This window comes from Protopterus annectens, chromosome 3.part0 (assembly GCF_019279795.1).
Source record: "Protopterus annectens isolate FY-2018-M chromosome 3.part0, PAN1.0, whole genome shotgun sequence".
Lineage (NCBI taxonomy): Eukaryota > Metazoa > Chordata > Ceratodontiformes > Protopteridae > Protopterus > Protopterus annectens.
In genome coordinates, this window is record NC_056731.1 from 924,413,826 (window position 1) to 924,437,672 (window position 23,847).

Below are 23,847 nucleotides of genomic sequence, written 5' to 3' on the forward strand. Positions count from 1 at the left end.
TATAATGAGGCTTTGGTATTAACTGAATGCATATTGATGCATATTACACCTCAAGACATTCAGATATTAATGTCAATATTTATATCATAGTTAAGTAAAAATTGAAGCATGGCAAGTTGTCTTCACGTCTGAGTCCACAGTGGTCAACTGCATGAGACTTTTTCTTGCTGAGTTCAATCTTCTGGGAATTCAACCACATTTAAAAGTTTAAAGCAAGTGATTTTCGCAAGGAAGCAACCTCCATCCTATACCGTGTATGTGTGTGTGTGTGTGTGTGTGTGTGTGTGTGTGTGTGTGTGTGTGTGTGTGTGTGTGTGTGATTCCTCACATACCCTGAACTTAAATATGTCAACATTACAGACTCACAAATATAGGGAAAAGGGAAAAAAATCACACAGTGCTGTTAGTGACAGTACCCACCCTTAGCAACTGCACTTGCAGAAGTTTCCTGTGGAAACAATAATTGTTGAGATTGACATTAGGTAGTTGAACTCAGCCACAAGGAACCTCATTGACTTCATATGCAAGGTATAGGGAAGGTGCATATCTACCTGGTCACCTTACAGTGAAAATAAGAAAAGTATATTGAATAAATTCAAACAAGATATAAAAAGATAATTAAAGGTTTGAAATGTTTATATTATACTGAAAGACTTGTCAGCCTGATTGCATATTATAAGGCATATATAGAGCAACATGGGGAATTAGTACTGGTCTGTAAAGCATTATGGATGACCAGTTAATGGAAATGCTGAATATAAAGCAGCAAGCATCCTACAGAGTCACCTATTGTATCATATATTGAGAGCAGAATGCAGTAAAAAACAACATGCTTATAAAGCAACATGGAGAAGAAATGTTTAATCATTCAGAAAAATGTAGAACTCTGGGTTTTTGAATTGAGTACTACTGCTGTTTATGTGGCATTTTATCATCACAGCTCATCACAGACAGGAGCACTGCTGCTATTCATGCCACAGGCCATCAAAGATGGGAGCACTTCTCATGTTCATGTGGATTATTATCATGCACAACCCATCACAGTTGAGAGCACTAATGCTGTTCATGTGGCATGTATCCTGCCACAACCTGTCACAGATGGGAGCACTACTACTTTTCATATGCCACAAAGCATCACAGATAGGAGCACTACTGCTGTTCATGTCGCTTGTTATCATGCCACAACCCATCACAGACAGGAGCACTACCGTTGTTTGTGTGGCATGGTATCATGCCACAACCCATCACAGATGGGAGCACTACTGCTGTTCATGTGACTTTCGACACAATACCCCACTTGGGTATTGTAGAAAAACTTACCAGCTTAAATGTAAACCCATATGTCACAAGATGGGTTGCAAACTGGCTTAAGGACAGAACCCACAGGGTTAGAGTTGCTGGCGCTATGTCAGACTCCAAGCCGGTCACAAGTGGTGTCCCACAGGGCTCGGTCCTTGGCCCCCTATTGTTCGGCATCTACTTCTCAGAAGTACAGGCCAACATGGGAGGACTTTGGCTGACAAAGTTTGCAGACGACTGCAAACTGGGCGCCATGGTGGAAAGTGCATCGGACACGGATATCCTTCAGAAGGGACTCACGGAAACAGATAGCTGGTGCCAGAGCCATGGCCTGAAGTTAAACGCCAAAAATGTATAGTCATACCTTCGGGAAAAACAAGGTAACCCCAAGCTACCATATAGGTGGCAATCCACTAAGCACAGAAGAGGTTATCAGGGACCTGGGGACCCAGGTTGACAGTGGCCTTTCTTTTGACACTCACGTTGCTAAAGTGGTTAGAAAGACCTTCTACATTGCCCACCTGATCATGAAGGATTCACATCCAGATCTAGTGAGGTCATTGTTCCCTGTACTCTTCACTTATCAGACCAATGATGAGTACAATGCCCCATTCGGGATGTATCTCACCCGACATCTGCAGCAGTTGGAGAGACCCCAAAGTTCCTCACCAAAGGATAAAGGGACTCCAAAATCTGTCATATGCTGCCAGATTGAAGAAACTCCAGCTCTATTCAGTCGCATACCGTCTGCTCAGAGGTGACATGTGCCTGACATACAAGGCCATGTCCAACCCAGAATTAATGGACATGCTCCACCTCAAAATCCAAATCCACCAAAACCACTAGAGCAAGCGACTTAAACCTTAGCATACGGATATAAATAGGGCGTGCTGGAGGGATAGATTTATCACTCAGAGACTCCCTATGCTGTGGAATAAAATCCCGGTCCATGTGAGGCAGAGCACCTCGCTGGCTCTGTTCAAGAGAAATCTTGACCTGTGGATGGGAGATCGTAGGTACCCGGAATCATCTCTGTGTCACTGCTGGACAGAGGCACAACAAACTAATGGGCACAGTATTTTTTTCATATAAGGGGTGGCGTAAGCCACAAAACTTTGGGCTAGGCTTATAAATGCCTTAGGGCAGATAGCCTAGTATAAACCTATGAACCTATGAACCTATGTTATCATACCACAATCTATCACAGGTGGGAGCACTATTGCTGTTCATGTCGCTTGTTATCATGCCACAACCCATCACAGATGGGAGCACTAATGCTGTTCATGTGGCATGTTATCATGACACAACCTATCACAGATGGGAGCACTACTGCTGTTCATATGCCACAACCCATTACAGGAGCACTACTGCTGTTTATGTGGCATGTTATCATGCCACAATCTGTCACAGATTGGTGCTCTACTGCTATTCATGTGGCATGTTATCATGCCACAATCTGTCACAGATAGGAGCACTACTACTGTTCATGTCATTTGTTATCATGCCACAACCCATCACAGATGGGAGGACTACTGCTGTTCATATGATGTTATCATGCCACAATCTATCACAGATGGGAGTACAACTGCTGTTCATGTCGCGCGTTATCATGCCACGACCCATCACAGATGGGAGCACTACTGCTATTCGTGTGACATGTTATCATGCCACACTCCATCACAGATGGAAGTACTACTGCTGCTTATGTGGCATGTTATCATGCCACAGTCTGTCACAGACGGGAGTACAACTGCTGTTCATGTGGCATATCATGCCACAATATGTCACAGATGGGAGCACTACTGCTGTTCATGTCGCTTGTTATCATGCCATGACCCATCACAGATGGGAGCACTACTGCTGTTTATGTGGCATGTTATCATACCACAATCCATCACAGATGGAAGCATTGCTGCTGTTCATGTGGCATGTTATCATGCCACAGTCTGTCACAAATGAGAGTACAACTGTTGTTTATTTGGCATGTTATCATGCAACAATCTGTCCCAAATAGGAGCACTACTGCTGTTCATGTCACGTGTTATCGTGCCACGACCCATCACAGATGGGAGCACTACTGCTGTTCATGTGGCATGTTATCATGCCACAGTCTGTCACAGGCAGGAGTACAACTGCTGTTCATGTGGCATGTTATCAATCCACAATTTGTCACAGATGGGAGCACTACTGCTGTTCATGTGGCATTTTATTATGCCACAATCTGTCACAGATGGGAACACTACTGCTGTTCATGTGGCATGTTATCATGTCCACAATCTATCAAAGGCAGAAGATTGGATATTTCTGTTGCCAACTTTTTTAGTACAATCAAAACTGGATTTGTAGCTTGTGATGTGCTTGGGATTTTGGTTGTAAGAGCCAGAAGAAATGGACAGTGTCAGTTTTATTTGGGATTTTGCACATTTTTCATTTTGTCTGAACCTGTGCAACTTAAAATGCTAATCTATTTAGAGAGTGGGATACATGACCCTCTCTTCAAGAAATACAGAGGGGCTTGTCCATATATTTCATTTTTTACATTTAAGGTTTGGGTATATGGTTATATGTGTCACTTCAAAGTCAAAATTTGAAACACAATTTTTGTGCATTCCAGCTAAGTGAGATGCAGTGAATCATAGTAATTTGCTTTACAAATGCATGTAGAACATATTCATGGGACGCATATTGTTTTTGTTTTTATTGGTGTCATTTTATAAACAAACAGAGTAAAAAATCTCACTTTCTCTTGCAATATAATGTCTGTATATTGGGGGCATATTGTTGGCCTGTGTTAATACAATAGCAGTTTATTTAGTTAGTTTTTCATATGCAGTTGTAGTTTTTTACTGCATCACCTCATTTTAAAATATAAGCTTGTAACTTTGTCATCTGTTTTATTTTATTTTCTGTAGGAATTAAGGAAGTTTAGTTTTCATAAAATAATTAAATTGCCAGGTACTTTTGCATTGACATGCATATGAATTGCATATACTCCTTTGGGCCACATGGTGGCCTTCTTTAGTTTGATTTTATGAACTGTGGAATCTATAAAGGTTATATACCGAAACCTGTTCATTTATGCACTGTAACTTATTACACTAGCTGCATAGCTTAAGAGTTTGTACAAAAATATTTTTTAATATATATATTCCACAGACAACCATGAGATAATGGCGTTCCTTGTGTAAGAAAGATGGGAGTATTCTCAGAGATTTAAAACAAAGCTCAGAAAGTCAGAGTAAGCATTGCACAGTTAGAATAGGTGAAAAAAAATAAAACTGCATTAACTATTTGTGCTACATATGACATGATTATTAAGTATCGTGGTATTACAGAATCATGAAATATTTAATGTGATTATTAAGTGTTCCTGTATATTACAGACACTTGCAGTATTTAATGCTAAAATGCTGTATGGTACCACTTTGTTTTATATGTGCAATGCTTCCTTTCCCCGGAGAAATGCTATATGTTATGTGCTTCTTTTTCTTCTTGATCTTGACATGCATAGGATTAACACCTGTTCCTCTTTGTGCCAGACAGTCCCTATCTGGGCAGTTGTGTCCTCTGAAAAAATACTTAAAAGTGCCAGATGTCCAGAGATTTTAGGACAAAATATATTTCTTATCCTTTAAAGTATTATTTGCATCTGAAATACCCACGTGTTATATAAAACAGCATATACAACTCAAACTCTGCAAGAAAAAACATTTATTTTTGCAAAAAAAATGTCATTCTTTGTACTGGATGTAGGTATGGTTTGCCGTTCAAAATCTCACGTTTCCACAAAAAATGTCCCAGTGTGAGCATTTGAAAAGGTGGTAGCCCTAGATAGGGATACATTATTATATTGCTGTTGTAAAAAATACACATAGCAAGCACTTCCACAGTCTGGTGTTTTTTACACTAATACTTAAATGCATACAAAATGGGAGCCTTACCAAAACCCAAATAATTGAAGCAAAGGAATTCAAGCACAGTATTTCAGAAATGTGTATTTTATCCTTGGAGTGAAGCTGCCAAAGAAAGGGGAAGGCAGAGACTTAATTGTTATGAAAAACAAGTTTTTGCCTTTCTCTAAGGAATGCTAAGGTTAGATGGTGATTATAGTAAGCAACAAGGAGCTGCAGGGTACAACCCATCACATGGTGCATGTAAAAGGAGTTCCATCATATCAGTTCTAGATTCAGACAAATGTCCATTCGTGATCACCCTTTTCAATGTTAAATGTTTACAGTTTGTTAAAATTCCCATTACATCTGTTCCCATGGTCCTGTACTTATTATTAACTCAGAATGTAATTTTTAGCACCAGGTTTTAATGGTGTACTATAGTTTAATTATAATATTGAGCATTTTATCTGACGACAGAGATTTGATGTATCTCTTTACCATGTTTGTTAAGTTTTGATTACTGGTAGAGAGTGAACATTATGAAACCTATGGTAGATTTCAGGAATGACATGGAGATATTCTTGTGTTTTTTTTTGTCTTATGTAATCCAGAGTGTTCAGTGCATTTTTGTATTAGGTCTTTTTATCTGTGTCTCCCTGTCTGAGTCAGGTTAAGGCATAAGTGCAATATTTCCAGGGTTATAGCTGGCAGATGGGGTATAGGGAAAGCGGTTATGAGGCTGAAGTAATTTTTTTTAGCCCCACAGGCCAACAAGCCCCTTTGCCATACCCATTAATTTCTTCTCAGAGTGACAGCTGAGCTAATTTGTGCCCTAATAAAGGTGGGATTTAACTCCTGGCTGAAGTGAAAACACATATCACCAGTTTCTTACCTTCAAAGGTGACAGTCAGGTTCTAGGAGAGTGGCGTCATATGCATGTCCCCCAGGCCTAATCCTTCTCTGTGGTGGCTGTGACACTCTCTACATCTGCTTGCTTGGAAGGTGCATGTGTATATCATACATACACGCAGTCCTTCTAGTGTAGTGCAGCACGCCATCACTAGTCTGGCCTATTATACTGCATGCTGTACCACTCTCACTCCTGGTGGGGTCAACACCACAGTGGACTAGACTGCCTTCCTACCCCCTCACAAAGATGGGTGAGTTGAAATCAGCATTTCACTCCCATTCTCCCTGCCTGGCTGTTCCAACTTTCAGTGCTGCTTAGTGAGCACAAGTTATCAGGAGCACAGTCAGGGCTTTGCACTTGTGTGCCACAGAGCCAGAAAGGGCTGAAACATTTTAACAGGGGAAAAATAACATGGCTTGCAGGTCCTTCTAATATTCATGTGGGAAGGGTTACACCTTTGTTGAGCTGCTGTGTGTTAAAGTTCACAACAATGTGTGTTATATATTATGTTCATGTGTTAAGTTGCTATTTTTATGCTCTGTTTCTTATTTATTGTTTTTCTATTTCTTTAAAGTTAATGTTCATTTTAATAATAAAAAATGTTTGGGCCTAAAAAAAAAAAACAAAAAAAAACTCTTGTCTTAACAACCTAAAATATGGTGAGTTGAAGATGGAATAGAACAGCAGTAGACACTGTGGCTGTCTGCAGGTTTTTGACTGCTGTGATAACTTTTTGATGTGTCCGTCTTTGAAAGTGTCATGGTAACTTACTGTAGACAAACAGCAGGATTGCATTATTCACCTTTATCACATTTTCTGATGAATGTTGGTGTATCAGCAAATATTTATTAGGCCATTACCTTTATTCTGCATCTCCTCCCATGCCATTTCTTATAAAGGATGTGTTTAGACATGTCCTGACAACATAAACATAGAAACTTCCACTTAAAATGGGGTAGATTGTACCAGCTGTTGGTCAGACCACTTAGTTATGATGTCTCATGAAAGACTCATGATGTTTTGAGAACTTTATGCATGTGTACTGATTTGTGCATTTCTGTGTCAGCATGTTGTATGTGTGTATGTTTCTTCATAGTGTGTGTGTGTGTGTGTGTGTGTGTGTGTGTGTGTGTGTGTGTGTGTGTGTCTGTGTGTATGTATGTATGTCTGTGTGTATCCATATTGTGTGTGCTTATGTATGTATGTGTGTGTTTATATATTTGTGTGTGTGTGTGTGTGTGTGTGTGTGAGAGAGAGAGAGAGAGAGAGAGAGTGGCCTACTGAAATAAAATAGTTTACAACTACTGCTATATTTATTTAGTGAAAACATAGGCAGAACAAATCTATCTACTGTAACCTGAAGAAAATGTACAAAAAATCAAGGTAAAATACATTTCTGATTATTACACACATATAAACACAGTACAAAAATAAAATTAAGTTCATATTTCTAGTTGTATGTCTTTTTCATCTCATTAATAAAACTGTTCAGATTTCCTGATAGGTGTGTTACTGTTTGTCACAGAAGCATTTGTTTCATTCAGTGTACAGTATACTAGAAAAGCAGTATTTTTGTCAGAGAATTTTATAGGAATTTTATAGAAGAGAGCTCCATGACAAATATTCCAAATAACTGTTCACCGCATTAAGTCTAAGTAGGACAGATAATAAACAGATAATATCAGAGAGGATAAAAAGTATGCAACAGTTATTTAGTCATATGAGAAATGGAAAACATTGCTACAAACACAAAAACAAACCTGCAGGGCCATATTCAAAAGAGTTGCTCACAGTATAAGTCTGCCCTGATTCTTAAAGACCTGCTCTCAGTTTAAGTGGCTTAGTTTGGTGTAAGGCCTATCTATAAACAGGCTTACTATGGGGACCATATTCCAAAATGACTGCTCTTAGTGTAAGTGGTCACTTACACTGAGAGCAAGTCTGAAACATTTATGACAGGTGGCAGAACACTGGTCATCATTGCATTTGTTGATTTTAGTCTGGGAGGCATATCATCCTGAAGTAGGTTTTACAGTAATGAGAGGTGTGAGAGTTATAACCCACAACGTGTAGCTTTTATGCACTGCTCTTTCATACTAGTCCTAGAGCCTAGCGAAGTAAATAGGATGATGAGTGTTGGCTGGCATTCTGACAATTCCCTGTTGATTCTTCACCTGCACTCCAGACGTTTGCAGTAGTGTGTCACTTTAATTGTTACACAGGTGCTATCAGCTGAATCAAATCCACAATAAAAAATAGTATATTTAAGTTTGGTGCATTGAATGAACTGTTTCATTATAGAAGAGAACCTACAACTGAATTAGAATAAAAAGTACAGTGCTTAAAAAATGTTCCATTATGACTAGACAGAGCATAAAGGTTTGTATCACAGTTGCCAAGCAACTGCTGTTCATAACTAACAGTGTGACTACAAAACTGTTCATAACACATGTACTCGAGCTGGTTAAGCTACAATTGAGTGAGATAAGATTAAACATTTAAAAAAAAACAATTTTGCAGGGGAATAAGCCCTTATACAGTCCCATGTATGGGGTTCAGCTACTGCATCCCCATACTTATATTATTCTCACTCAAGGTTGATGCTTCTCTGAGAGAGAGAGAGAGAGACAGACAGACAGACAGACAGAGAGAGTGACAGAGATAGAGAGAGAGTTATCAATGACAAGCATTGCAAACCTGTCTTGTTCCTTATCTGGGAAGGTGCAAGACTGAAGTGCACAAAATATGCTGCATTTCAAACAATAATATGTCCCTTGTAAGTGAAGTGAGCACCAGTATTACATGAACAACTGTCACCAGCTTATATACTCCAGCAGCTGTGATAACATGCAGAAGTGAAATGAACTGAGAAATTAGCCATTTTAAAACATCAGTAAGTAGAAAGTTTATTTATATGAACCCATTACTACAGTACAAGGAATGTTAAATAAACTCTTATTTTTAAAATTATCATTGTTGTCTGAAAACATTTAAATCTGTCTCAAAGAATGAGTTAAACTACTATTTTTTGAGACAATGCCTAAAACTAATTGTGGGTGTACAGCAAATGGTTCTTAAGGCACATGTCAAGTAAACAGAGAAACTCAGCTTTTGGTCTCATATCATTTTCACACAGCCACACACACACACACACACACACACACACACACACACACACACATGCACACACACACACACACACACACACACACACACACACACACACACACACACACACACACACACACACACCATGCTGCTACTGCAGTATGTACATTTCTTTTTTTTTTTCTCATAACCTGCACTTAGCAGTGTCAGCTGGCACCAAGTTCCCCACTGCTGTTGGATAAAACTTGGGCAGTATATGAACGTTTGTGCTGCTTCCTTTTCACCTGTTCTTTGCATAAGGGCTTAGAATGTAGTTTAAGGAAAACTGCATGTATGATACCTTTCAGTACAGACTGCTCTATATATTTTCTTAAATGTCAAGGACCAAGACATGAGTGCTGTTTCTAGACATTTGCATTATGTTGTAGAACAAAATCAGAGTATGTGGGTAAAGAAACATAATCATTCACCTTAAATGTTCATTGCATGGTTCACTGTTTTGATATGTCTACAGTCACATCCAAGTTTCTCCACAGAAATGAATACTTTTGTTAGCAGCAATGTAATATACTTTCTTGTCAATAGCAGCCTCAACACGGTCATTATATTTTTGGACCATATCCGTAATATATCTTGTACATCCATAACACAGCATCATTTCCTCAGTTGACATTTGATGCTAGTCCTTTGTCACACACTTAATACTCAGCCATCCTACAGGTGACACAGACGAACCATATAAATCTTGCACATATTACAAGTTAAAGTATTTATTTCCTGTACTCACTGCATGCTTCTGAATTTATTTTACACAGGGACTGTTACTGGTGGAGAAATGCCTCCCTTAACTTACTGGGCTTAAATGTAAGATGCAAATGCTACTGGCCTTTTGTTTGTTGCACTGCTGTGCTACATATGGCTGCATGCATTGTTTATTTCTAATCCCCTCTTATCTATTTATTGCTGCAGGTTAAATGGTTAGGGCTGATGGTTACCACAATAGTGTGACACTCCATTAACTGGATCCGTTGCATTGATACTGTGTTTACCATGCCCATTTTGGCCTAGCTGAACATGGGGGAGGTGTGCCCTCTCACCCCATATTAAGTTCTGCAGTGAGGGTAAGTGGGCTAATGCTTCAAGTTATGGCCCCATCCTTTTGCATATGCTTGCTGCTGCTCTGAGGATGGCATTTGTAGGTGATGTCTCCCATCTCAGACAGATGCCCAGCAAGTGATACCCAGTCTGCACACCATATCCTGCCAGGGGAACAAAACACACATCCAGTCCAACCCCTGCCCCCAAGAAAGGTGATCAAGTGGAGCCTCATCATTCCTCTCTTCCTTGTTCCAGTCTTCAACTTGTGCCCTGAATTGCTATTCAAGCTCAGGTTACCTGCATTGTAATTTGCGCAATGCATTATCCTTTGTGAATGTTACCTCTGTGTCATTGACACTCATGTTTATGTAATGCTCTATATCACTGACTAGGTATGGGCAGAGTCCCTGCATTTTGCTTACCTGTCAATTTTTTTATGACACGATTTGCTGTATAATTGACTGTAACATAGTAGTTTTTTAAGTTGAATTTTACACAGTGCTTCATCTTCAGTACTAAATGAATGCTATAATGTGTGTGTGTGTGTGTGTGTGTGTGTGTGTGTGTGTGTGTGTATGTTTTGCATGTGCAGTATATGTATACTAGAGGTTATTTCATTCTGTTCCACCTTCCAGGAGAAGCAGTTCACCTTGCCAGAGATTTCGGTTATGTGTGCGAGACAGAATTTCCAGCCAAAGCAGTAGCAGAATATATGAACAGACAACATTCTGATCCAAATGAGCAAGTCACAAGAAAAAATATGCTTCTTGCAACAAAGTAAGTAACTGCACCTTCTACAGTGTATTGAAGGAGTAAGAAAACATACCAAACTGACATAGGCATCTTAGTACAATATGATTTGGGTAGTAACAATAACAAATTTACTCTGTCATTAGTTGCAGTTCTAGTCTGAGGAAACATGAATTACTTACGTTCTAAATAGTTTCATATATTTATTTACAGAATAGTGTGTTTTGGAAATATAATTTGATTGGAATGTTTGAATCTTGTACTGGGATTATGCTGATGCACACATGAAATGATTTTAGAGACCATGGTTAAAAAAATAACTTTCTGTATTGTTTTCTCTTTTCACTTGTTGCCCTAATTCCTGGTTACAGATTGTTCATTTGTGTCTTTTTGGCATAGGCATATACTAATCATAGTTTATTCCAGTCTCTAAAACCAGCTATTGATATTATTCCTCTTGCCTGCTTTCTTGTGCTCCTCACATCACCATATGGATAGACTGCTCTATTAAAAGAGAAAACTACCTTTTGTCATCTCATTCCTGCATATAAGATGAATTAGAGGAGAGTCATTTTCCCAATATTTAAATAGCATCAAACTTATGAAGTCAGCGACTTAGTGGTATGACATTTGAGCGACATCATCTTTGTGAGACCAGAGACTTAATGGTGTAACATTTGAGTGACATCATCCTTGTGGGCCCAGTCTTCATGTGCAGCTCTAGCTTCCCATTCTGAATCATGCATCTAGCAGGATCACACACGTATGTGTGTTTGCTTCAACACACATTACCCATTGTTCCTTCACTCTTTTTGTGCAGTGGACTAACCTCTGATCTTCACTAGGTGGTGATCCTTTGGTTGAGAGCATCTGCAGTACTTGACAATGAAGAAAGTTTGCACTTACCTTCATGGCCAGCCATCTGTTAACAAAATAACTAATCAGACTATGGTTATACACAATATAATTTTGCTATTCCTTAGACATATCAACGTAAAGAATGTGTTTCTATAGAACTTGAGTTATATAATAAACTTCCATTCATTGTTTTTGTTATGTAAAAATGAGACTAGGGCCATGAGCAGGGGAACTTGGTATGTCATTTCAAATGTTAGCTGGAAAAATAAGTGATTTTTAGAATTCTGACTGTTATTCCTCATTTAACTCTTTGCATGTCTACTTCGCTAGTGATATCTGAATAATCTCTCCTTCTCTATCTCTACACACACACACACACACACACACACACACACACACACACACACACACACACACACACACACACACACACGTATATGTGTGTGTGTGTGTCCTTAAAATGACTTAAACATCATAAGACTGAGTTAAAAGACTGAAATGTAATAAACCTAAATAGAAAAGATTGAGACACGAAATACTGACAAAGTTGAAGTTATACTAGTAAGGAGTTTATACCCCCTCTCCCACTGCTGTATGACCTTAGCGTTGGTATATATAATAAGCAGAGGGTGTGATGGGTGCAACCCCCACCACATGGTGGTGCAGGGATTCTTGCCCCCCCCCCACAAAAACACTGAAAATGTTGTTTTGTTTTGTCACATTTTCATTGTTTTTTATGTGATTAGATTGTTGTCACATTTTTCAGTGCTTCAACCCCCCACAGTCTTTCATTTTTTTATATTCTTCATTTTCAGTCTTTGACCATCAGTCTTATGATGTGTGGGGATTTTTAAGTACATCTTTCTCTCTCTCTCTCTCTCTCTCTCTCTCTCTATATATATATATATATATATATGTCTTACCATGAAATGTGCGAACAACATAACATAATCTGTTCAAAATCCTGACATAAAAAAAAACTACTTCCGGCATATTAAGCAGGTCAGAAAGTTGAAATGCATGTATTGAAAAAATCGCATTCACACGTTCGACATTTAGTTTTGCAGTTCATTACTGGAAATCACATAACCTAACATTTTTGCAGGGGGAGCTGTGCCCCCTGCACACCCCTGCAAATTATATATTCCAACTCTGAGATTGCCCTACAGTGGGGAGAAGTGTAATTTCCTGGTTGGCACTGTATCATGATCTGTAGTCGAAAAGTCGACCACATATGTGCAAATGCATAGTGCATTCGCTGCACAGAACACTCAGAGTATTGGAGGTCAGCAATATGGCAAGCAGCCAAATGACTTTCGACATTCTTTTTTTCGCCAAACCTCCATTCTCCATTTTCATGGTAAACCTATATATACATATATATGTGTGTGTGTGTGTGTGTGTGTGTGTGTGTGTGTGTGTATATATATATATATATATATATATATATATATATATATATATATATATATTTATCATTTATTTAACATTTGTTGCCCGGGAAAGTCCGAGTTGGAATGAAGCCAATTTTCAGCTGAGGCCCGGGGAGAAATGCTTCAGACGCATGTCTTTGTAACGTGGGAGGAAAACGGAGCACCCGGAGGAAACCTATATGAATGCAGGGAGGACGTGTACTGTGAGGTGACAACACTACCGGTGCACCACTGCACCATCCAAAAATATAAATATATACACACATTCACACACACATACACACACACACACACACACACACACACACACACACACACACACACACACACACACACACACACACACACACATCTGACTTTTTCAGGCGTGGTCTAGGAGACCCTTTGGACAAGTCTTGGCACACGAAAGACTTGGCACAGAAAAATATTTTAACAGTGTCAGTGATTAATTATTTTAGGTTCATATGTAAGTACTAGGCTAGCTGTGTTTGCAGGTCTTTTTGTGCTTGAATTACCCTATCCCATTTGGTTTCGTGATTGGTCTTATCCATCCAATGGTCAATAGTTATATATTACCTTAATGAGAATGACTGGGATTATACCATAGATAATTTGAGGCAACCCATGCATGGGATAAAGCATGTAGGAGTTGCAGTCTGTCCATTAGTAGTACAGGGAGCAGTCCTAGGGAAAATTTTCTGTTTCCCATCCATATACCCAAGTTGTGTTTTAATATGGACAAGGATGAACTTTGTTTTATGTGGATTGGGAGTGTGTTCCAGAGCAGCGGTATCCTCTGTGTGATATATCTGTCCCTCCAAACCATGTTGTTGATGTTGCAGAAGAGGTTTAGATCCCTAGACTGAGTATTTCTAATGGCATTTGACTTGCTGATGTGGTGTAAATCCATCAGTATTGGGCCTGAGAATGTCTTGTATGCCAGACACAGGTCACTCATAGCAGTCTGTAGGATACAAAGTACAGTGACAGGACTTTGAGTTGGTCCATGCAGGACATATTGTTTAGGCTTTGTGTCATTTTAGTAAGGTATCTCTGTGGTTGTTCCAGTTGTTGCATATGGCTGGACAGATACATGCCAAAGGGGGGCATTATAATTCAATGACTGGCCTAATGAGAGCTGAGTAAAAAGGGATAATGGCATCCCTAGATCCAGACACAATCCCTTTGTTTATAAGCTGTACAATAATGTAATGTAAATATGATATTGTAGGTACTGATTTGATTCATGATTGTCCTTCAATGCCCCGAAAGAACAAAAAAACTGTAGCATTTGCAGTAAATATATCTTATCATATCAACTCAACTACTGGAAGCTGAGAATACAGGGAGGATTATAAGGTGAAGTAAAATGAAGAGGTGTCCAGTGGTCAAAAAAAAACAGTCATTAGTATGAAAACTACTGAGCTGAATAAGCACTCATTTATGAATAAGAGTCATTATAAGTAAATTGGAGAATATATAGTAGTGCAGGGGGATGTGCTATTTTTTCTTTTGTCATAAAGATGTTTTAAAAGAGATCCTAGTCACTGAAGGTAAGATGCAACATAGACCTTGTCTTTATTTGTAAACATAAAAAAGATCAAAAAGGTCCCACAGTAGAAGCACAGTAACTAAACAGAGATACTTTGCAAATCAGGGTGACACCTGAAAGTCATTTGTTTACCTCCATTGATCATGGAAAACATGAAAATCAATCCTGACCATTGCAGAGGTCAATCTCATTATACATACATTAATATATATATATATATATATATATATATATATATATATATATATATATATATATATATATATATATATATATATATATATATATATATAGGTTTACTTGAAAACACTGACACGCCAAAACACCGATGACGAGAACACCGAGACCGGAAGATCGACAACTGAGATGACCGACAGTTTAAAAGCCCGAAGATGAGAACACCGACATGCTAAGGTAAGTGTGTGATATTGACAGACTTTAGGGTTAGGGGTGGGTTAAGTGAGTTAGGGTTAGGGTGCGGTAAGGTAAGTGTGCGATGGTGACAGACTTTAGGGTTAGGGGTGGGTTAAGTGAGTTAGGGTTAGGGCGCAGCTTAGGTGAGTGTGCGATAGTGACGGACCTTAGGTTTAGGGTCTGTGTTAAGGTTAGTGCATAGATAGTTGTGTATGTAAGGTTTAGTGTAGGTTTGTAAGGTTTTTGGTGTGCTTGTTTTGTGTGTGTGTTTTTCTGAAAAGGTATTTGTTTTGTTTTGTTGATTGTGGGGATTGTGGTTTGTCGGGCATGTGAAGTTTCGTGCTTTAAAACTGTCGGTCATCTCAGTTGTCGATCTTCCGATCTCGGTGTTCTCGTCATCTGTGTTTTGGCGTGTCGGTGTTTTGAAGTAGACCTTTATATATATATATATATATATATATATATATATATTCTTTTTTTATATTATTATTTTTGTTTGCAATTTAAGATCTTCTTATTATGAACTACTGGATTGTGCTGGATGCATAGTGGTATGAGAAGTAGACATGAAACAGAGTAAGGTTGATAAATAAAATCAGTTTTCTCAGTTGGCAATTAAAAGACAAGCAGAATAAGGTAACAACAGAAGCCTAGACTACTGATGTCAAACAGCAAACATGCAAAGTACTGTTAAAAATCAGTAGTATTTACATGGTCTTCTCTCACTTTAAATGTACATATTCTTCCAGTATACTCCACTTTCAGAGAAAGTTCTTGTTCTCGTGAAAGTGTAGCTGTTTTGTTGTGGGCCATCAGATTTTTAATCTAACTGTGCACAGATATATGCAAAACACACATTTAATTAATTACAGATTCTGCTGTCTGTGTTATAGTTATCTAAAACTGTCAGCAGTCACAGAATGCATACTCAAAGACTGAATCATAAATGGATGCTTTACAGATTTGTCTATTTCTATACATGCCAACATCAATTATATCTATGCACACAGGGTCATAAACACAAACATTTAACACTCTGAGTACATCTGATTAATGAAATGAAGATTATTTTAATTTAAATAGGCTTTGCCTACTATTCTTCATGATTTGGATAATCGTATTATTTGTACTTGATGAACAAAGTATTCAAACATTTAAGGGCATAAAGCAGCACAATCCATGCAATAATAGTGAATCTTTCTTTTGTTTTCTAATAAGTCAGTATTCATAAAGAAGGAATAATATATTTACTTCAGTTGCTTAAGGTGTTATGGTGCCTACAACTGTCTGAAGATGTATTCAGATGTATTTTATCTGTCTAGCTATCTCTTTGTCTGTTTTGTCTAAACACAAAGACACACATATATGTTCTCAGGTGTACAGTGAGCATAGACACACATTTACATGTGTGACATGAGCGGTTTCTGGGGTGGATTATATGTTAGGAATATTTTCCTCAAATACATTTTGCTATCAAAAGTTCAAAAGCAAGCTAACAACTGGTGATGGCCAAAAGGCATAAGGAAGAATGTAACTAACTTTTCCTAAATCATTCTATGTAGTGTCATTTATGGAATAATGGTTAGAGGTTTGTCTTCCAGATAAACCATTATTTATTTGCTTGCACCCATGAAACAGTGTTTTTTACTAAGTGGTCATTGGTGATAGCTACTAGGTATGTAGTTCATTTTGTGAACTACTCAGGCGAATGTGGATCACACTGTGGGTAATCCACTGGCCTCACTGAATGCAGCTTGTGCATCTGGGTAACTGCTGCGCTATAGGTGTTCTCTTAGTCAAGTAAAGTGTGTACATATTTCTAACACTGTTGTGTTCTGCAGGTATTATGGTATTATCTGCATATGGTATGACAGTGTGTGTGTGTGTGTGTGTGTGTGTGTGTGTGTGTGTGTGTGTGTGTGTGTGTGTGTGTGTGTGTGTGAGTGCGTGCATGAGTGTTATATAATATAAATAGATACAGATAAATCTTCAAATTCTTATTACCATTACAGGAAATTACAAGCCCATCAGCCAGACCCTTGTTTCTTATACTGTGATTTATTTTCTTTGTATTAGGCAAATCTGTAAAGAGTTTACTGATCTACTGGCTCAGGACCGTTCTCCACTTGGAAATTCACGGCCGACCCCAATTCTTGAACCTGGTATCCAGAGTTGTCTTACACACTTCAACCTCATTTCACATGGTTTTGGCACTCACGCTGTATGTGCTGCCATCACAGCTCTACAAAATTATCTCAATGAGGCCTTGAAGGCAATGGACAAAATGTACCTTAACAACCCGAGTAATCACACAGAGAACAGCAACAAAGGTGCAGACAAGGATGAAAAACACAGAAAGTGATTACCTCTTTTTTTTTTGGTTTTGCTAGTGTTCTTAATACAACATAGAAAACAAAAGTATGTTTGTTTATTCCAAGCCTGTTCTCAGATATTTCAAGACTAGTTTCCTTCTTCCAGCTTTGGAACATTCCAGTCTGGAGCAGGAGATGGGGCCGTCAAGAAAGTTCTGTCCAATTTTGTGAACTTTTTTTATGAGCAAGAGTTTCACCGGACTGAAGCAAGACTTCCCCTTATATAACTCCAAATAAAGATTGTTGCCATACAAAGAAGGTAAAGAGGATGTCATTTTTTATCAGTATTGTGAATAAACTTAAAAAAAAAGTATATAAATATGCCACGCCATGACTTCAGTGCTTGAATATTCTCCTCAAGGTAAAGCGACCAACTTGAACTTTTTATTTTAGCACAATCCATGGTTGCTATATAAGGGAAACAGTGTTTATGTATGTATATATTTATTTATGTGTAATTTAATGGGAATTGTAAATATGGTGTGTCTGTTCAAAGTTTTTTATTTATCTGGTGATCTTGTTTACTTCTTGTTTAGTGAGTTTAAACTCTCAGTTCTTCATGTGGTTTTATGGTACTTATTTAGGAAAAAAACAGGTTTTGTTGTTTTCTTTTCCACTGGGATTCATCACATTAGCCATCTTGTAGCATGTGAAGGCAACAGTGAAGCAGCAGAACAAATAAAAAGATATGTTTTATATATAATTAGTATTATGTTTAGTTCCACATTAAAATAAAGGACAGTAATGGACCTTGGAAACAATCTAACGTGTGTGATTATCAGCCCCCTTATGTGTTGTGAAATGAGGTTTAATCGCATACAGCATTCTTCCTTCAAAAGCACCATCAGAGCAATAAATTGAGCTATTATCTTTAGCAAAAAAGAGGGAGTTGGGGTGGGTTAGTATATACATAGATATATATTTTTTGCAAGAATTCAGCCATTTGGGACCACGTAATATGTCTTGTATCTCAACAGCCATGTTGGAAGCATTTTTTAGCTGTATGTATAAAGTTGTGCTGGCAGTAGTAACCATGCCTTTCAATGTATCATAATCCTTTGTTGCCCAGATAAATAAATATTTGATACACTTTATGTCGATTTTTTTTTAATTCAGTGGCTGTCTTTACTCAGGCGTGTTTTTGTTCTTGGCAGTATTTTTTATTCAGTATGGTTACAGTAATTGAGTTTAACTCTCCCTTGACAATTGCTCTTTGCAATAAGCAGCTGAACCCGTTGTTTCCCTGAAGTATAATAAAAACTTACTTTCAAGTTGGAGTTCAGAGCAGGGCATCATTTAGATATTCTATAGAGCATTTATTCAGACAAATGACACAATAAAACACAATGCATTCTTTAGGAAAAATGTCTGTATTACTGAGAATATGGCAACATCATTATCCTTAGGCAAAAGGTGGCTTCATAAAAAAATGAGTAGTGATTTATTATTCATTTGATCATTTAAATTTTCCCATGTTTATAGAGAGATGTAAAAACAGTCTTAGTGGACTTTGCTTTAACAAAAGGAATATCTTTACAAAAGGATGGTATAACTTTCACAATCAGCACTAGCAGTGGCTGCATTTTCAAACTGAAAGCAGTAGAATACGCTTTTTTAAAGTGCACCCCCCCCACACACACACACGCATATATACATCCACACATACTTGTGTATACACTCACATGCACAACATAAGCTCTGCTTTCTTTCAAGAACTTTTACCATCTAAATCACATCAGCTACAGGTCTGTATAAGTTTGTAATGGTACTCATAATACTTTCAATTTTCTTACAGTCACCTTCTTTTGGCATGATGATTAATAACGGGGGAGACAGAGAAGAGCCAATAACAGGTATTCAAAGTCCACAGTGACCCTTACAGTCTTCTGCGGTAGTCCTACTTGTAAGAGAAGTACACCATAGTCAACTCTCATCAATTAGACCCCCAGAGGAAAAAAGACTGGTGAATAGAACATGAAATCAGATCAAATTACTACCTCCAGTCTTGTTTTAAGTATAAAGTGCTTTTATTATTTAATCTGTAACACAGTTTTCTTTACTATAAGTGCATTTTTTTTCTTTTCAGAACAGTGAATTGTTAAGTGATAAATGTATGTGTGTGTACATGTGTATGTACACATAGACAAATGCACAGAAACACATACACACACGTGTATGTGTGTGTGTGTGTGTGTGTGTGTGTGTGTGTGTGTGTGTGTGTGTGTGTATTTATAATGGTACTAGGTTGTCATCAATTTGATATTGCCACTGCTGCTTTTAGCAGTTGTTTTAGGTGGTTAAAGTACTCTATTTATATTACAGCAGTTCAACTGCAATATACTTTCAGAAGCTGTCCTCTTTTCTCCTTCTTGTGCAACCATGGAGTTAGCATATTTAATTTCTAGGGTTGTGGGCATTTGTAGTTGGTTTAGGTGATTGCAGTTCTAAAGTGTTTTCTTTACATTTGCAATCATACTTCTCAACCTCTTAGAACAAGAAATCTGGATAAAGCCTCACAAAATGGGGGTACAAACACCTACAAATAGGGACAGATTTTAAATATTGTTTTTATAAACTTAGAAAGTTGCTAGAATAATAGTATTTGTGCTAGCATACATTTTCTGAAGGATTTAAAGTCTGAAACTCAAATGCATGTCATATAGTGACTTCAGTCTTCAGATCATCCCAGTGATTTGCCAGAAAACCACAAATTTTGTGAAGAGCAGACCAAAAATATGAGGCAAAAATCTGGACATTCTGTGAAAATCTGGACAGTTGAGAGGTATGTTTGCAATCAATGCATTTCATTTTTTTTTGTAGATGACAGTGATTACCAATTAACTTATTTGACATATTTTTCATTGTAAAGTGAATGATTTAAAAACACAAATAAGTGTAACTGTGTGGTGTACTTATATGCATACATATGGCTGTATGGGTATACATGCATTTAGTCACTGAAACAATCTCCCAATGTTAGTTTTTCCAAACCAGAATGTCGAATTTTAAAGTAGCGAATGGTTGGAATGTCGTAAGAAACACCAAAAGTGACATTTCCAACCACTCTACCACCTAAACAAGTGCTACCATGGGTCAAAAAGGAGGGGGGTATTGTGTGTTTTACTATCTCCAGTTCGGACATATGAGAACTGCTGCACTGCTTTCGTCATTTGGTACATCGACAAGGTAACAGACGGCTAAATACATATATACCAGCTGTATGTATATACCTCTCTGTCTACCCATCTGTCTAGTTGTATGAACAAGGAAATACCTTGACAGATGGCTAGATTGATGGGTAGACAAAAAAAAAAAAAATATATATATATATATATATATATATATATATATATATATATATATATAAACACCACACAGTTATTTGTATATGTGTGTGTTTATTAAATCACACATTATATAGACAGATATGTGCCAAAATGAATACTCACACAATTGGCTTTATGTTGTAGGTAATCTGAAGCATAAGGAGAATCCTCAAGCTCTTTCAGTGTTATGCTGATAACCTTTTTATTGGAAGCACTGTAAAATCAGTCTTTTTATCAAGCACTAGGAATATGTTTGGTGGAGACTTCCATTACCAAAGGCAGAGAGTTTATAATAATGGAAGGTCTGTAGTCATTTGAAATGAAGTCTTCTGAATGCAAAGCAGAAATTGTCTTTAGAATGGTTATTTATTATTTCCAAGAGAGACTGGTTATCTGGAAAGTAGATTGCAGAAAATAATGAGGTGAATGAACCTTAACTGTACATATTGTTGACATAAATGAAATGCACACCATTGTAGCAGGTGAAGTGAAGCATTGTCTTTTCAGGACTGTTTTTCTTGGCTGCTTCTCAGATTGTGTGTGGGATCCTATCCTCAGGCACAATAGTATTCATAAACACCAATACATGGCTGATCTTTCCTGTAGCAAAACATAAATACTCATTTTAAATGAAAACAGTCTTATTAAATACCGCTTATTCAGTCACTTGGATCTGGATTTGCTAATGCATCTACCTCTACATGTATATACTGTGGACCTTTAGCTTTCTTGCTTAAGCATCTTTAAAAGGGAGATGCATGCATTTTTGTTTCATCTGCAAAAGCAATATTTTACATGTTGCAGTCTATATTGATTTGTCAGCAGTTTTATTCTGACATAGGGCATTAAGCACCACTTGAATAGGGAACATTGCTAAATGTCATATTTAATTAACACAGTACATTTATTAGCTGAATATCTATGTCTGAAAACATTAAAAAATCTGCATATGACATTAGACATAAAATAAAATGTATACTGTAAATGTTCGAAACACCATTATAGTATACAGAGAAACATTGCCCTACCACAGACTTTTTGCAAAACATTCCGTATTTGCCTGTAAGGTAATCAATGCACAAGCCAATGATTCCAATCTATTTTCTTCATTACACTACACGCAAGCAATATGGTGCATCTCAACTTCATTGCTCTTATCAATGACTATTATAATGAGTATTATTTTAGTATGTCTGCTCTTGCAGTAATCTTTATTTTCATATTGGTAGGTCCTTTTATCCCCCAGTACGTTTATGTAATGCAACATTAGATATAGCATTCTTTTTCTAAAATTCTAAATATTAAGTGCATTTGGCCTTTTACTGGTGGAAGAGCTATTAGGATAGCAATGCCCTGCAGCTGAAATAATATTTAAAACTGGGATCTGACATTTGAGAAGTCAGTGACTTGAAATACCCGGTTGTACTTGGCTAATTCAGCCCTTAACCTCTGGTTTTAAATAAATCAATTACAGTCCATTGTACTTCAGTTCAGAAGTGTAGGGGACTTTTCTTAATTGAATACAATTTATTGGCTTGTCAGAGATGTTTCTCTTGTCACAGATCACAATAACGATGTTTTCTTGTAATGTGCTGCTATAACAGGCACAATTAGAACTCGATTTTGTGCTTACCTCTTTGTCTGTGTTTACTTGAAACCGCATGATAAGGGAACCTTCAGTTAGGTTAGATTTTTAATGGCATTATGCACTTACATGACTGCGTACAGAAAAGTGCAGGGCTTACTGACGTTTTCCTATGACTTTCGCTTTGCTGCCTAAAAAGTTTATCAATCCATGGGCAATGTATAAAAGCAAATGAAAGTGAGCACTACAGTTATTGAATACAGTATAACAGATGCCATTCCTTTCAGGTCTTTAGCCCACTAATGTTGATTTATAATTAAATGACATCGTAGGTACGTGTGTGTGTGTGTGGGGGGGGGTTCTTTAATTAGCATAACGGATTTGTAAACATATGGCCAAGTTCTGAATTACCCCTTTTTAAATGAGTGTTATTAACGTTTGTGTGACTGTGATAGAATCCAGAAGTAGCACATAACCCCTCTTTTTCACCCAACCAGTCTCGCTTTCACACCTGTCTGTCTTAGAATTGGTCCATTTTTTTTCACGCCCCCCACCCTCTGTTTTCATGTTTGTTCCACTTGTCTGTGTTGCTGCTATGTGGACGGGGAACGTTTAGGCACGTCTGTGTTGTGTATTTGTCTGGGGTGGGGTTAATCAGCGTCATTATCAATCATAAATGCTTGTCTAATGCATTATAAGTATAATCAGATTTGAGGACCTCTAGGAGCCAACATCCAACATCTGCTTCACCCCCATTAAAGACAATCGCAACAAGCATATTTCATTTCTTGACAGTCCAGGGGCCTGTACTCTAAAGGCAGGGTGCTTTTGCGCCGCTCTGTTTGTGTCTGCATGCATATACATTAATCTGAAAAGAACATGTAAATGCATGCACATGTGTTTTGTGTGTGTGTGTGTGTGTGTGTGTGTGTCTGTGCGCGCGCTGATTTTTGCAAAAAAAGTTGTATTATGTACGGTTCATATGAGAGGCAAAGTGGGATGTAGTCATAACAAAGGCTTCTAAGCATTGACGGTTTCTGAGCAGTTACATTATTCATCTAGAAATGTGCTAACACAAGGAAACGTGTTTTAATTAACAGTTTCTCAATAATAAAGACGTCTTTTAACGTAATCATTTAGATAATCCAGTGACTATAATTTCCCAGTGATTTGCGACAAATAATATTTTTGCATGGGTAAAGGCAGTTTCATACTTTTTTTAAGAAATGCATGATGCTTCTGAAATTAA

The 23,847-nt window shown here is 37.6% G+C and overlaps 1 protein-coding gene across 6 annotated transcripts in view; it reads left to right on the forward strand.

The window, feature by feature from the left end:
- The window catches only part of TFAP2A (transcription factor AP-2 alpha), an 81,887-nt gene that overhangs the window by 27,741 nt on the left and 30,299 nt on the right, over window positions 1-23,847 (forward strand). For 4 of the 6 annotated variants that reach the window (XM_044065246.1, XM_044065245.1, XM_044065242.1 and 1 more), the window contains exons 6-8: window positions 10,944-11,085; window positions 17,392-17,673; window positions 17,794-18,781. In XM_044065246.1, coding sequence (XP_043921181.1) covers window positions 10,944-11,085; window positions 17,392-17,673; window positions 17,794-17,914 — 545 coding nt within the window. In that variant the 3' untranslated portion in view covers window positions 17,915-18,781. Of the gene's footprint in view, window positions 1-10,943; window positions 11,086-17,391; window positions 18,782-23,847 lie in introns of those variants that run through there. The other 2 variants (XM_044065243.1, XM_044065248.1) reach the window with 2 other exon arrangements.